Here is a 12,992-nt window from a genome sequence, read left to right as displayed (position 1 = left end):
AATTGCTCCATCTTTATAATACAATCTTTGTCTGTCACCAGCTGCAGCATCAGTGTTCTTTGAAAAGGAACTAGAGAGCCAAGCTGTAATGGAGGGGAAATCCATGTTGCTGTCTTGTGAAGTCTCCAGTGCCAACGTCCCTGTCACTTGGAAGAAAGACAACACTGTGGTGGAAGAAGGGGGACGCTACCTTGTGAAGAAGAAAGGAACTGTGCATAGTCTGGAGATCAAGAAACTGCTTCTGGAGGATGCTGGAGAGTACTGCTGTATCACCAGAGGCAAAAAGACCACTGCCAGGCTGATCGTGAGAGGTAGGTTGACACAGCATCACACTCTTATCCACAGTGCTAATGTCATTACCTACACATTACCTCACTTGCTGTGAACATTCAAAATCCCATTCTCTAAATATCCAGCTGTATCTAGCTCCTTCTTCCTCCACAGAGCGTGTTCGGATTGTTACAGAGCTACGAGATGTGATGGTGACAGCAGGAGGGGATGCAGTTTTTGTATGTGAGCTAAGTCATGCAGACGTGAGTGAGGGCGTCTGGTGGCTTTGTTCCAGTCCTTTGCAGAAGAACGAGATGAACCAGATGACGTGCCACGGTCGCCAGCACCGCCTGGTGCTCACCATGACAACACCTGAGGAGACGGGCACTGTGGCATTTGTGGTCGGGGAGGAGAGGACTTCTGCACAATTGGTAGTGGTTCCTAAGCCCAAAGGTGAGCAGAGTGTATTTTGATTTACATAATTAAGACACAATGTGTCTTCTGCGTTACAATCAACACTATAAAGCTGACACTCCAAATTCTCAGTTTTGTTTGAGGAGAATCCCAGAGATACTGTGGTCATGGAAGGAGAGACAGCTACTTTGTCTTGCACCACCTCTGACTTCACCACCCACGTTACCTGGAGACGCAACCATATTCCACTTCAGAATAGTGATAAATATGAGATGCGTAAGGAAGGAAAGGTCAACCTGCTCCTTATTCATGACGTGGACCCCACAGACAGTGGCACCTACACCTGTGATACAGGAGATGTGCAGAGCAGTGCCAAACTTGCTGTAACAGGTGATCAGGGATTGAGTGATGTTACAATTCTAATTCATCTAATTCAACTATAAGAGTATTCCTTTCAATCAGACCAGTGTTTTTGTGTTTTTACCTTTACATGTTTCGACTGCTTCCTGCAGTCTTCCTCAGAAGTCACATGATGTTACCGGTGACGGCGACTTCTGAGGAAGACTGCAGGAAGCACTCGAAACATGTAAAGATAAAAACACAAAAACACTGGTCTGATTGAAAGGAATACTCATATAGTAAAAAAGGTGAAGACCAAATGAACCTTGTCGAAATATCATCTAATTCAATTTGTCAAATTTATAAAGTTAACCATTTTCTCTATTCTGTCCTTTTATTTGCATTCTCCTTTAGAGCTTCCTCCATTCTTCCAGGAAGAGTTACAAAGTGTTGAAGCTGAAGAAGGAGATTCAGCCTCCTTGTTCTGTGAGCTCTCTAAACTTGGAGTGCCAGTTCAATGGAAGAAGAACAGGCTGCCAATAAGAGCCAGCAGGAAGTACGAGATGAGGCAAGATGGCTGCTTCCTGCAGCTCCATATGAAGGAGCTCAAACTTGAGGATAGTGGCTGCTACTCGTGTCAAGCAGGCAGCGCAGAGACCACTGCGACTGTGACTGTGAGAGGTTTGTGAAGTCAGATATAATCAAGTCTTACTCAACATGGTGCAAAAGTGCAAATAATACACAAGATATACAAGAGTTAATGTTTTTACTTCCCAACCATTTTTCCAGAGCTCCCGCCCTTCTTCAAGAAAGAATTGAGAAGTGTGGAAGCTGAGGAGGAAGGCACAGCCACCCTGTACTGTGAGCTGTCTAAACTTGGCGTCTCAGTGCAGTGGAAGAGGAACAGATTGCCTCTGAGAGCCAGCAAGAAGTACGAAGTGAAACAAGATGGCTGTCTCCACCAGCTTCACATCAAGGAGCTCAAACCTGAGGACAGCGGCAGCTACACGTGTCAGGCAGGAAATGCTGAAACCACTGCAACTGTCTCAGTGAAAGGTATGAGGACTTTCTCTGCAAACCTTTACATAAATGTTTTCCTTTTGATAATGATGTCATATACTATATCTGTGACGTAAAAGGCCTCCAAACAGCAACATAAATACTGCAGTAAAAAGGTTTATTTACATTCTCACTCTCTTATCTTTCCCAGAACTTCCACCATTCTTCAAAAAGGAGTTGCGGAACATGAAGGTGGAGGAGGGAGGTACAGCCTCTCTGTGTTGTGAGGTGTCAAAGCCTGGTCTATCAGTGCAATGGAAAAAGAACAAACTGCCACTAAGAGCCAGCAGAAAGTATGAGATGAAACAAGAGGGCCACCTGCTTCAGCTCAACATCAAGGAGCTCATACCTGAGGACAGTGGCAGCTACACATGTCAGGCAGGAAACACAGAAACAACTGCAACTGTGACTGTGAAAGGTCTGTAAAGTCAGTAAGAGTTTGGTTACCTGCATGGTCACTTTTACAGTGTCTGCAATCCTTAAATCATGGAAAACATAACAAACCTTTTCCACGATCTATTTTGAATAAGATTTTTTCTAAGTTTTTCTAAGATTGTCTCTGTTTCCCTAAACATTGTTATGTTTTTGCCAGAGCTTCCACCATTTTTCAAAAAAGAGTTACAGAGTGTAGAGACAGTAGAGGGAGGCACAGCCTATTTTCGTATTAGCAGCACATTTTTTGCTTTTCTGTCAATTCTAAGGAGTTAGACAAAAATCTGTTCTGAGGGCTCTGTTTATATTATGAATGTACACATCTAATATTGTTTTCCCCTTTTTCCAGAGCTCCTTCCATTTTTTAAGGCAGACATAGGTAGTGTGGAGGTGGATGAGGGAGGTACAGCCTCTCTGTGTTGTGAAGTATCCAAACCTGGCCTGTCTGTACAATGGAAGAAGAACAAGCTACCACTGAGAGCAAACAGAAAGTATGAGCTGAAGCAGGATGGCTGCCTCCTCCAGCTCCACATCAAGGACCTCAAACCCGAGGACAGTGGCAGCTACACATGTCAGGCAGGAGCTGCAGAAACCACTGCAACTGTGACTGTGAAAGGTTTGTGAATTTAGAAAACTGCATGACATATTTTAAAACATCTGTCACAGAAAACAATGTTTCTTTCTTCCTTATGATGATGTTTCCCAGAACTCCCACCATTCTTCATAGAAGACCTGATAGATGTGGATGCTGAGGAGGGAGGCACAGCCTCTCTGTCCTGTGAAGTGTCAAAGCCTGGCCTCTTAGTACAATGGAGGAAGAACAAACTGCCACTGAGAGCCAACAGAAAGTATGAGATGAAGCAAGATGGCTGCCTGCTTCAGCTCTACATCAAGGAACTCAAACCTGAGGACAGTGGCAGCTACGCATGTCAGGCAGGAGCCGCAGAGACGACTGCAACTGTGACTGTGAAAGGTTTGTGCAGCTGGAGAACTCAGACACTGAATATTTTAGAATTTGAACTTTGCTCGGGGCTGTGTATTTCTTTGACCTATCTGGTCTTAAGTTCCAATGTCCTTCTGTAAAATGAACTATAAAGGTAATTACAACTATAGTTATATTATAGATGTGAATTTCTGTTATTGTTTGTCTATTTTCTCAGAGCTCCCTCCATTCTTCAAGAAGGAACTGCTAAGTGTGGAGGCTGAGGAGAAGGGTACAGCCTCTCTGTGTTGTGAAGTGTCCAAACCTGGGGTGACTGTACAATGGAGGAAGAACAAGCTACCTCTAAGAGCCAGCAGCAAGTACGAGCTGAAGCAGGATGGATGCCTGCTTCAGCTCTACATCAAGGAGCTCAAACCTGAGGACAGTGGCAGCTACACATGTCAGACAGGAAATGCTGAAACTACTGCAACTGTGACTGTAAAAGGTATGTAAATTTAGAAAAACTGCATGGCAAATCTTAAAATATCTTTTTCCTTTAAGTCACAGAAAAGTGTTTGTCTTTATGACATTTCAAAGACATGCTACAGAGCATTACAACTTTATTCAATGCACTCTGAGCTGTCTGCTCTGTGTGGTCTATTGTTGCAGTATCCTTCTCTAAATTATACAATGTAGTTACTTACAAGTAGGGTTCTGGTACGATTTCAAGCCTTATTTACACTATGAATGTATATTTCTGTTATTCCTTTTCCCAGAACTCCCTCCATTCTTTAATAAAGAACTACAAAAGGTGGAGGTTGAGGAGGGAGGTACAGCCTTATTGAGCTGTGAAGTGTCCAAACCTGGACTGTCAGTTCAGTGGAAGAGAAACAGACTGCCACTGAGAGTGAGTAGGAAGTATGAGATGAAACAAGATGGCTGCCTCCTTCAGCTCTACATAAAGGATCTCAAACCTGAGGACAGTGGCAGTTACACATGTCTGGCAGGAAGTGCTGAATCTAGTGGAAGTGTGGCAGTAAAAGGTGCAAGATGTACATATATGTACACTATGAAATTCCCTGTTACATATCGACTAGAAAGGTTTTACTTTTATCTATTTATTTTCTTAGAGATCCCACCATTCTTCAAGGAAAACCTACAATGTGTGGAGGTTGAGGAGGGATGCACTGCTTCCCTGTGTTGCATGTTGTCTAAGCCTGGAGTGCCGGTGCAGTGGAAGAAGAATAGGTTGCCTTTAAGAGGGAATACACACCATGAGATGAAGCAAGATGGCTGCTTCATCCAACTTCTTATTAAGAATGTCAAACCTGAGGACAGTGGCAACTACACATGTCAAGCAGGACATACAGAGACCTCTGCAGCAGTGACAGTGAAAGGTGTGTGCATATGGGTGATGTATGCATGGAGGACACTTTGTAATAGGTGTTTGACACTCAATGGATTCTTCACTCTTGGACACACATTCCAGATTATTTTATTATATTATTTTTAAATCCTACTTAATCTGACACTGTGTCAAACTTTTGTTCTGCTCTGTCACACTTTCCTAGAGCTACCTTTATTCTTCAAAAAAGAATTGCAGAGTGTAGAGGCTGAGGCAGGAGGTACAGGCTCCATGTCCTGTGAGCTGTCTAAACCTGGAGTGTCTGTACAGTGGAAGAAAAACAAGCTCCCATTGAGAGCAAGTAATAAGTACGAGATAAAGCAGGATGGCTACATCCTGCAGCTTAACATCAAGGAGCTCAGACCTGAGGACAGTGGAAGCTACTCCTGTCACGCAGGAAGTGCGGAGACCACAGCTTCTGTACAAGTAAAAGGTTTGTGTATCTTGATTCCTGATTGCAAAGGTTTTAGAAAGAAGATGACTCTGCTCATGTTAATGTTTTCACATTCTTCTGTGTAGCACCACAACCAACACCACCAACAGCAGAACCTGCTGCAACACAACCACAAGTGAGCGGTACAGTTTCCAAACCAACTGCAGAAAATGAGAAGCCTGTACCCCCTGAGCCCAAAAAGAGGACAAGGAAGGCATCTGTTACAAATTCAGAAAAAGATCTGGAGCCAGTTATAAAGCCATTTGTGGTGAAGGAGAATAATGAAGCCCACAAGGACCTTCAACCTGCAGCATCTGTGGAGAAAGAGTTTGATGTAAATGTAGAAACTAATACAGAGAAAAACAGCAAGGTATACAAGAAAGCTGATAAACCAGTGAGACCGGAGGAGGATCATTGGGTTGACAGGGTAGTTGGAGAGCAGACTGGGCCATTGGAAACAGAAAAAGAAAAAGTGAAAGTTGACCATGAAGTAAACCAGTCAGATTGGGTTTCAGGTGACCTTAGGAAACGAAAGGCAGATGAAACTGAACAGTGTCTAAAACAAGTGACGTCTTCAGAGAAAACAGATGAAGTTCAAAAGAAGGTGAAACATCCCAATCTGCTGCCAGAGAAGACCAGCGGTGATGAAAAACTCCCGGTGAAACCACTAGAAGAGTTGAAAGAAACAGCAAAGGAGCAAGATTTGAAATCTGTGAAAAATGAAGTAGACAAGACAGCAGAGGAGCCTTTGGTACCACCATTAAGATCTAAAGGAAAGGTGACAGAGGGAAAGCAACCAATCAAGAGGACTTCAACAGAAAATGAAGAGATCATTCCAGAGGTGGTAAAGAGGACAATAAATGATTCTGAAAATGAGCATGAACAGAGAGTAAACAAACAAGTGTCCACAGAGGAACAAAGAAAGAAAAAGCAACAGAATCTAGGGCCTCAGCTGGACAAACAACTGGGAAAGCCTTCAGAAAAAGAAGCTGAGTTGGCTCATCCAAAGCCACCCATGAGGTCAAAAAGCAAAACCAGAGGCAGAATGGAGAAACAAGTATCAAGGGACACAGAGACAGACCAAGACGAACAACAGCCAGCACGAGATGTATTCAAAACTACAGAAGAGCCGCCAATAAAGCAGCTAATAAAGCCACTGAGTAAGAAAGCTGAAGAGGAACCAAGATTTGAGAGAAACCAGTCAGTAATAACAGACAGTGAAATAGATGAGAAAATAAAGCTGCCTGCCAAAGCTACAGAGAAAAAAGCCAAACTGCCACTAAAACAGCCGGTTAAACCCATGAGGAAGGAACTTGAAGTGGACCAGGAAGTGAAAGTTGCAGTGGAGCCAATGAGAAGGCAGGAAGAACAACAAACAAAAAAGATGGCAGACGATATTCCTCTCCTCTATATTTCTGAGGATGAGACCTTCTCGGAGGCTCTGACGGAGATACCAGCCAACCATAGTAATGTCCAGCCCATCAGCTCAGCGGCTGAAGAGCCCACAAAAGAGCTGCACATGAAGACACAAATATCTAATGAATGTCCAGCAGAGATGGGCATTAACATTGAGGATGAACCACAATTGCAAGAGGCTGCAGTCAAAATCCAGGCTGCCTTCAAAGGCTACAAAACCCGCAAAGACATGCGGCCGGTCTTTAAAGAGGTGTTCAAGAACCAGACTGCAGATCTTCATGGTACCCTCACACTTGCGTGTGTTGTTGAGGGGAAACCCAGCAGAGTGCGTTGGCTAAAAAATGGCCACGAAATTACAAATGACCATCGATCCCGTGTTAAAACAACAGAGAGGGGAGAATGCACACTAGTGATCAAAAATCTGATGAGCAGTGACAGTGGAGTTTATACCTGTGAGGTGATGAATAAGTTTGGTGTGACCTCCTACAATGGGAATATAACAGTGCAGACACCTGCTCCTGTAGCCCAGAAGCCTGTGCACCCACCCCTGGCAGCCATAACTCCTTTACAGCTTGCCCCGGTAAAGTCTGAAGTTCATGCCAAAACACAGAATCTGCCTCAGAGTCAAGCACAGGAGCCAACTTCAGCAAATTATGTCGAAAATGTGAGTGTCTCATTGTGGGAGGCCTACAACCTGACAGAGCAGGACACTCAGGCGAGCCTACAGGAGAAAAGGCGCTCCTCAGTCATTGCTGCAAGCTCCAGTGAGTAACAAATGAATTCCACATTGTTTTGTATAGTATTTTGCAATAAAGCAAGAACAATTATCACCATTCAAACGTTACTTTTGGCAGTGTCAAGTCCCTCGGATTACGACACAGCTCCGGATATAATAGAACCAGTTGAGACTGGTCCAGTCACACCAAGGTAGTCGAGTACATGTTCTGTATTTGATTTGAATTGATTTCATTTTGAATTCTATGCTTGCAACTAAATCAAAAATATATATTTGATGTCTTAACAGAGAAGCACCAAAACCAGCAGAGCAAGTAGCTCCAAAAGGAGATAAAGAGGAGACTGCTGCTCTCCAGCCTCAGAAGAAACTACTGAAGGTCAAAGGTCAGTTCAGGTCCTTATTTCTGTTTTGTTTTTAATATTTTTCAAAGCTTATATACTAAAGTTATCTTTTGTTCTCACATGTAGGAGCTCATGATAGTAAAATGAGGACACCATCTCCAAAGCACCAACGTGCCCACACACCTTTAGCAAGCACTGTATCTGCATCAGAATCAGAGGGGGAGGAGGATCGACGAGAGGTATTTGCTTACGTACAGGTTTTATGTTTATGAACATAAACCAAGTAACATAAAAAATAAAACAACACAGTGTTTATCACGTTGTTTTATTTTATCTTTGATCAACGTACCATATTTAAATCCTTATTTTGTGTCCTATGAACTGATCCGTTTTTCTCCCTAAGACGTTTGAGATGTATGTGGCTCGTGCTGACTGCAGTCCTAACGGTGGAAACAAGGACAGTTTTGTACTGAAGGAAGGCCAGTTTGTAGAAGTGCTGGATTCTGTTCATCCTGACAGATGGCTGGTGAGGACCAAACCCTCCAAAAACAACCCTGCTCGGCAGGGATGGCTGTGTCCAGCCTACCTAGAGAAGAAGAGAAAGGTAGGATCTATGAGTCATTCAAACACTGAGCACACAGGTTACAATGTAAAGAAATGTTTTTGATGATGAATACATGGCATTGTTTTCAACAGGAGACTTTCCCACAGTTAAGAGCATGCCAAGAGGATCTGGATGGAATTGGATCAACGGGAGAAGAGTATAGGAGAGCTTTGAGGTCTGTTTTTCTGCAATGTATTTATGATAACATTGTATGTATGTATGATAACACTCACAGATGTGAGCAGTGAAAACTATTTTCTATTTCATCCAGTTTCTTTTAAACTTCTTGTGTCATTTTAGTCAACTGATCCAAGGCCTGATTGATGGAGAAGTGGAGTTTGTGAAAGAGATGAAGATCTTCATCTCTCATCAGCTAAATTATCTGGACTCGAGCCACCATGTCCCCATTACCATCCTCAAACAGAAAGAGATCATTTTCAGGAATATCAAGGACATTGTGACATTACATGAATGGTAATGCTCAAATGCTGTGATACAACATTCAAATGGACTATCAAAATCATCACTTTATGCCTTGTCAGGTCCATTCTTCCTGGTCTGAGAGAGTGTGCCACAGATGATGATGTTGCCATGCATCTGATTAAACACACGGAAGACTTTGAGAAGTATCTTCACTACATGGTGGGACAAGCACAGGCAGAGGCCTGCATTACTGACAAGGCTGTTCAACAATTTTTCAGGGTATTCACAAAATCTTTTAAGATTAAACATCAACATTGGTAAACTAAGATGATGAGCAGTAACTATTCTAATGTCTGATGTTGCTCATCACGTTTCAGGAGTTAACAGAACCTAGAAAATCTGATGCTCCTGTCATGGATGTCCTTACTTTCATCCAGCAACCAGTAGAGAGGATTCAAACCTACCAGGCTTTGCTAAAGGTCAGTGTACAGTCACACTGTCTTAATGGTGCTGATACTTGAAATGTATTATTCATATTTAACAAAGGATTTGAAAAAACCTTTTGATAGGAGTTAATCAAGAACAAAGCTAAGAGTGGGCAGAGCTGCTATCTGCTGGAGGATGCATTCTCCATGGTGTCCTGCCTGCCCTGGAGGTCTGACAATCTGCACCAGGTGTTGCTCATCGAGAACTACCCGGCTCCTCTAACTGCCCTGGGAGAGCCTATGCGACAGGTAAGCAGAGACGACTGGTGTGTTTTGAAAATTTAGGATTAGGCTCAGAGGATCATGGACTTACTCTGCTCTTTAGGGAGTCTTCACAGTGTGGGAGGAATCACCGGAAATTAAAACAACCACTAGAGGGCATCAGAGACAAGTCTTTCTTTTCAAGGACTGTATCATACTGTGTAAGCTAAAGAAAGACCCCAGCATGAACAGAGACACCTACACCTTCAAGAACAAGATGAAGGTAGTTATTTGCTCCAATACTTTCAGTCTTCAGTTCTTATCGTTAACTCCTCATTTTCACTGTTGTGATCAATCCAGCTGAATGATGTGGAAATAAAGGAGGCTGTGGGTGGAGAGGAAAGATCTTGGGGTTTGTGGCATGAGCATAGGGGCTCCATGAGGAGGTACACACTGCAGGGGCACTCTGCGCTGGTTAAACTCTCCTGGCTCAAAGACTTGAAGGAGCTTCAGCAACGTTCCAGTCAGCACACTAACAGTAAGTTTTCTTCCACACACATAAAAACAAAGTAATCTAATTACAATAGTAAAGTTGTTACTTTCTACCTTCCTTTTGCGCATGGTGTTTGATTTCTGTATTTGTGTTTGTCTATAGGCCCTCCCATCTTTGAGTCACTGTTGTCTGACTGCAAAACAAAGATTGGAGAAACGATCAAACTCAGCTGCAAGGTCTCAGGGTCTCCAAAACCAGTTATCAGCTGGCTCAAAGGTTTGAGAAGCCAAACATACTCAGCTGAGAGCAAAGCTGAAACATTCCTGAATAAATTACATGTTAGAGTTTGGTCTAGACAACAAAATTGGACAATAATACTCAAAATCTACATATATATGTATGCATATAAGTGTATAGCCAAGATATTTGTTGCCACTTTTACATCATTGCTGATACTCACCTATTAGATGGTCTTCCACTGGAGGATGACCCACGGCACATCATCACAGCAGACCGGACAGGCACCTGTAGCCTCATTCTGGACAGCCTTACCTCAGAGGATTCTGGGCAGTATGCATGCTACGCCACCAGCTCTATGGGCAGTGCAGGCACTCTGGCTAAGGTGGTGGTGCAGGGTGAGCCAAATCTACTAATATTATCATACCTTTGACATGACTATAACTGCCACTGATGGTCTTTTTTTAATTATAGAGACCCAGCTGACACTTGAATGTATGTCTTCTTCTCTGCAGCTCCACCCAGGTTTGTGAGTCGACTGGAGAGTGCCTGTCTAATAGAAGGAGAGGATATCCAGTTCTCTTGTTCCACACTCACCACACCTTTACCACGGATAAGGTATGGGATCACAGAGCTGTTGTATGATTTGTGTGGTTTGTGTGCTAAATATATTAATCTTTTACAGATGGTTAAAAGATGGCCGAGAGTTGACTGACCAGCAGAAATACTCCATCGTGAAGGATGCTCGTAGTGGAATCCTGTCTCTGACGGTGATCAGTGCCACAGAGGCAGATATTGGACAATATGAGTGTGAGGTATTAAACTCATATATAGTACATTAAATCACTTGTCTCACTGATATCAGATGTCTTCTTTTAAGATAAAAGTATGTTCATGTTTTGTTTAGCTTTGGAATGAACTTGGCTGTGTCAAGTGCAAAGCAGGTCTGTGTCCTGCCTACATACCACCACCTGACACTGAGAATGACCAACCACAGGACTTACCTCCCAAAGGTACGGCAATCAGAGCCACTGAGGTAAATGAAGGGGTTTTCATGTGGATGGTTCAGTTTTTCAGTAGTTCAGCTGGGTATAAGAAGGGATGAAGCACATGCCATTGTCCAGTTTTATATCAGATCCCATCACGCCATGTGACACCTCTTCACTCTACAACAAACTGCAACAATCTGGGTCTTTTCGACCTACCATTCATCCATTCTCTTCAGTTTACACCATTCTGGGATTTTACTCTACTTACATTTACCTTGTCACCCATTTTACACACACTCACATCATAAGTAGTTCCACCTACCAAACCAGTTGTCACCAGATTTCCACCAGTTATGGCATGGAGTGCAGCGGTCTGTAGCTGAACGCTAAAAACTAGTTAAACTAGTGTAACAACTGACTATTAACTGTATTATGTGATAGAATGCATGAAATTGAAGCACTCACCTCATGTCTGATTGTTTTCATTTGTGTCACATTGACTGCTTCACCTAAACCTCAGCATGTGATCCCTAATTTGAAGTTCATAACTACATTGTGATTAATACAACAGTCATACCCACACTAAACCCTTTTAAATCATAAGCATCTTTCATCAAATACCTACATATAACCAAGCTTGACTCTCTCTCAAGTGTTTCCTGTCTCATCTGACCAGCAGTAGATCTTCTGCATGTTTAATTATGTCTTAGCAGTTCTTATGCTCACATCTATTTATGTAACCTCAACCATGACCTTTTCTAGCTGTGTTTTTTGTCATAATGAGTGGGATCTTGTGGCTGCCATTCCACATAGACATCATACTACACTTCCCAGCATCATCTTACCATGAAAACATTTTGATACATTTATCATATATGTTGACTGTTTGTGTTTTTCATCATGTTTCCACTTTCTGCAGAGGGCATAAGCATTTGCTACCATGCAAATGTCAGTCTGACCATGGAGGTGCCATAGACTACAGTATAATGCAGAGTAATCATTAATCAGATATACTGATAGCAAGTACACAATACTGTCATATATTTCCTAGTGGTTATGCCATGACATGCTCTACATAGACTACTGTGTTTTCTGGATGTTAGACACCATGTTTTGTCTGTCCATTGTCCATAACCTACATGTTTTTCCATCTTCCCCCTACTCGTCCTAAAGCAGGAGGTTCCTCACATGGACCGTTCCATGTAAGTCATCACTGTCATGATAACAAATAACCACTCAACATACCCTTCTCTCCTCTTGCCAATGCATGCCCAGCTAACTCTTCACTTCTACGAACACAAGATGGTCATGTGCTTGGCAAGTGTCTCCTTAATGACCATGCAGGAGTGGGCATGTGCCCACGTTCTGTTGGTGTGGTGGGTTAGTGGGGTTAAATCCTGAAGCTGCAAGGTAAGAAGTACAGTATTAACTGTTACAGGACTGCAAGGTAATGTAAAACAAATGCACATTCCTTACAAATATCATATATTTATTTTGGAGTCTCTACACTGGCTGAGTGTTTTTCTGGTTCCACAGATGCTGACTCAGAGGGCTGGTCTACTGCCTTTGTGAAGAAATGGTTACAGACTGATTTCAGTCCCACCTCTATTGCAAAGATGCTTTTTCCTCCTGAAGACCCTGAACAGTAAGTTTTGTGTGACTGGTGTGATTATGTCAACTTTGCCTTCCTCGTAACAGTAATCCTAATTGTCTTTGAGGTGAAAATGCTAAGCTTGGAATGCAGGTTGCAGTGTTGTGTAACAACAAAAAACAATATGTGTCCATGTCTTATT

The 12,992-nt window shown here is 42.7% G+C and overlaps 1 protein-coding gene across 1 annotated transcript in view; it reads left to right on the top strand.

The window, feature by feature from the left end:
- Nucleotides 1–12,992, top strand: part of obscna (obscurin, cytoskeletal calmodulin and titin-interacting RhoGEF a) — a 34,998-nt gene that overhangs the window by 14,372 nt on the left and 7,634 nt on the right. Inside the window, 30 exon segments of the mRNA XM_028404211.1 lie at nt 42–311; nt 445–723; nt 817–1,074; nt 1,438–1,704; nt 1,813–2,079; nt 2,234–2,500; nt 2,864–3,130; nt 3,221–3,487; nt 3,675–3,941; nt 4,213–4,479; nt 4,567–4,833; nt 5,008–5,274; nt 5,361–7,454; nt 7,545–7,617; nt 7,715–7,809; nt 7,894–8,006; nt 8,171–8,371; nt 8,464–8,546; nt 8,672–8,845; nt 8,914–9,073; nt 9,172–9,273; nt 9,364–9,528; nt 9,605–9,763; nt 9,841–10,018; nt 10,136–10,249; nt 10,441–10,608; nt 10,726–10,828; nt 10,896–11,025; nt 11,118–11,223; nt 12,736–12,844. Coding sequence (XP_028260012.1) covers nt 42–311; nt 445–723; nt 817–1,074; nt 1,438–1,704; nt 1,813–2,079; nt 2,234–2,500; nt 2,864–3,130; nt 3,221–3,487; nt 3,675–3,941; nt 4,213–4,479; nt 4,567–4,833; nt 5,008–5,274; nt 5,361–7,454; nt 7,545–7,617; nt 7,715–7,809; nt 7,894–8,006; nt 8,171–8,371; nt 8,464–8,546; nt 8,672–8,845; nt 8,914–9,073; nt 9,172–9,273; nt 9,364–9,528; nt 9,605–9,763; nt 9,841–10,018; nt 10,136–10,249; nt 10,441–10,608; nt 10,726–10,828; nt 10,896–11,025; nt 11,118–11,223; nt 12,736–12,844 — 7,537 coding nt within the window.

This window comes from Parambassis ranga, chromosome 4, assembly GCF_900634625.1.
Source record: "Parambassis ranga chromosome 4, fParRan2.1, whole genome shotgun sequence".
Classification (NCBI taxonomy): domain Eukaryota; kingdom Metazoa; phylum Chordata; class Actinopteri; family Ambassidae; genus Parambassis; species Parambassis ranga.
This window is presented reverse-complemented; position numbering and strand designations above follow the sequence as displayed.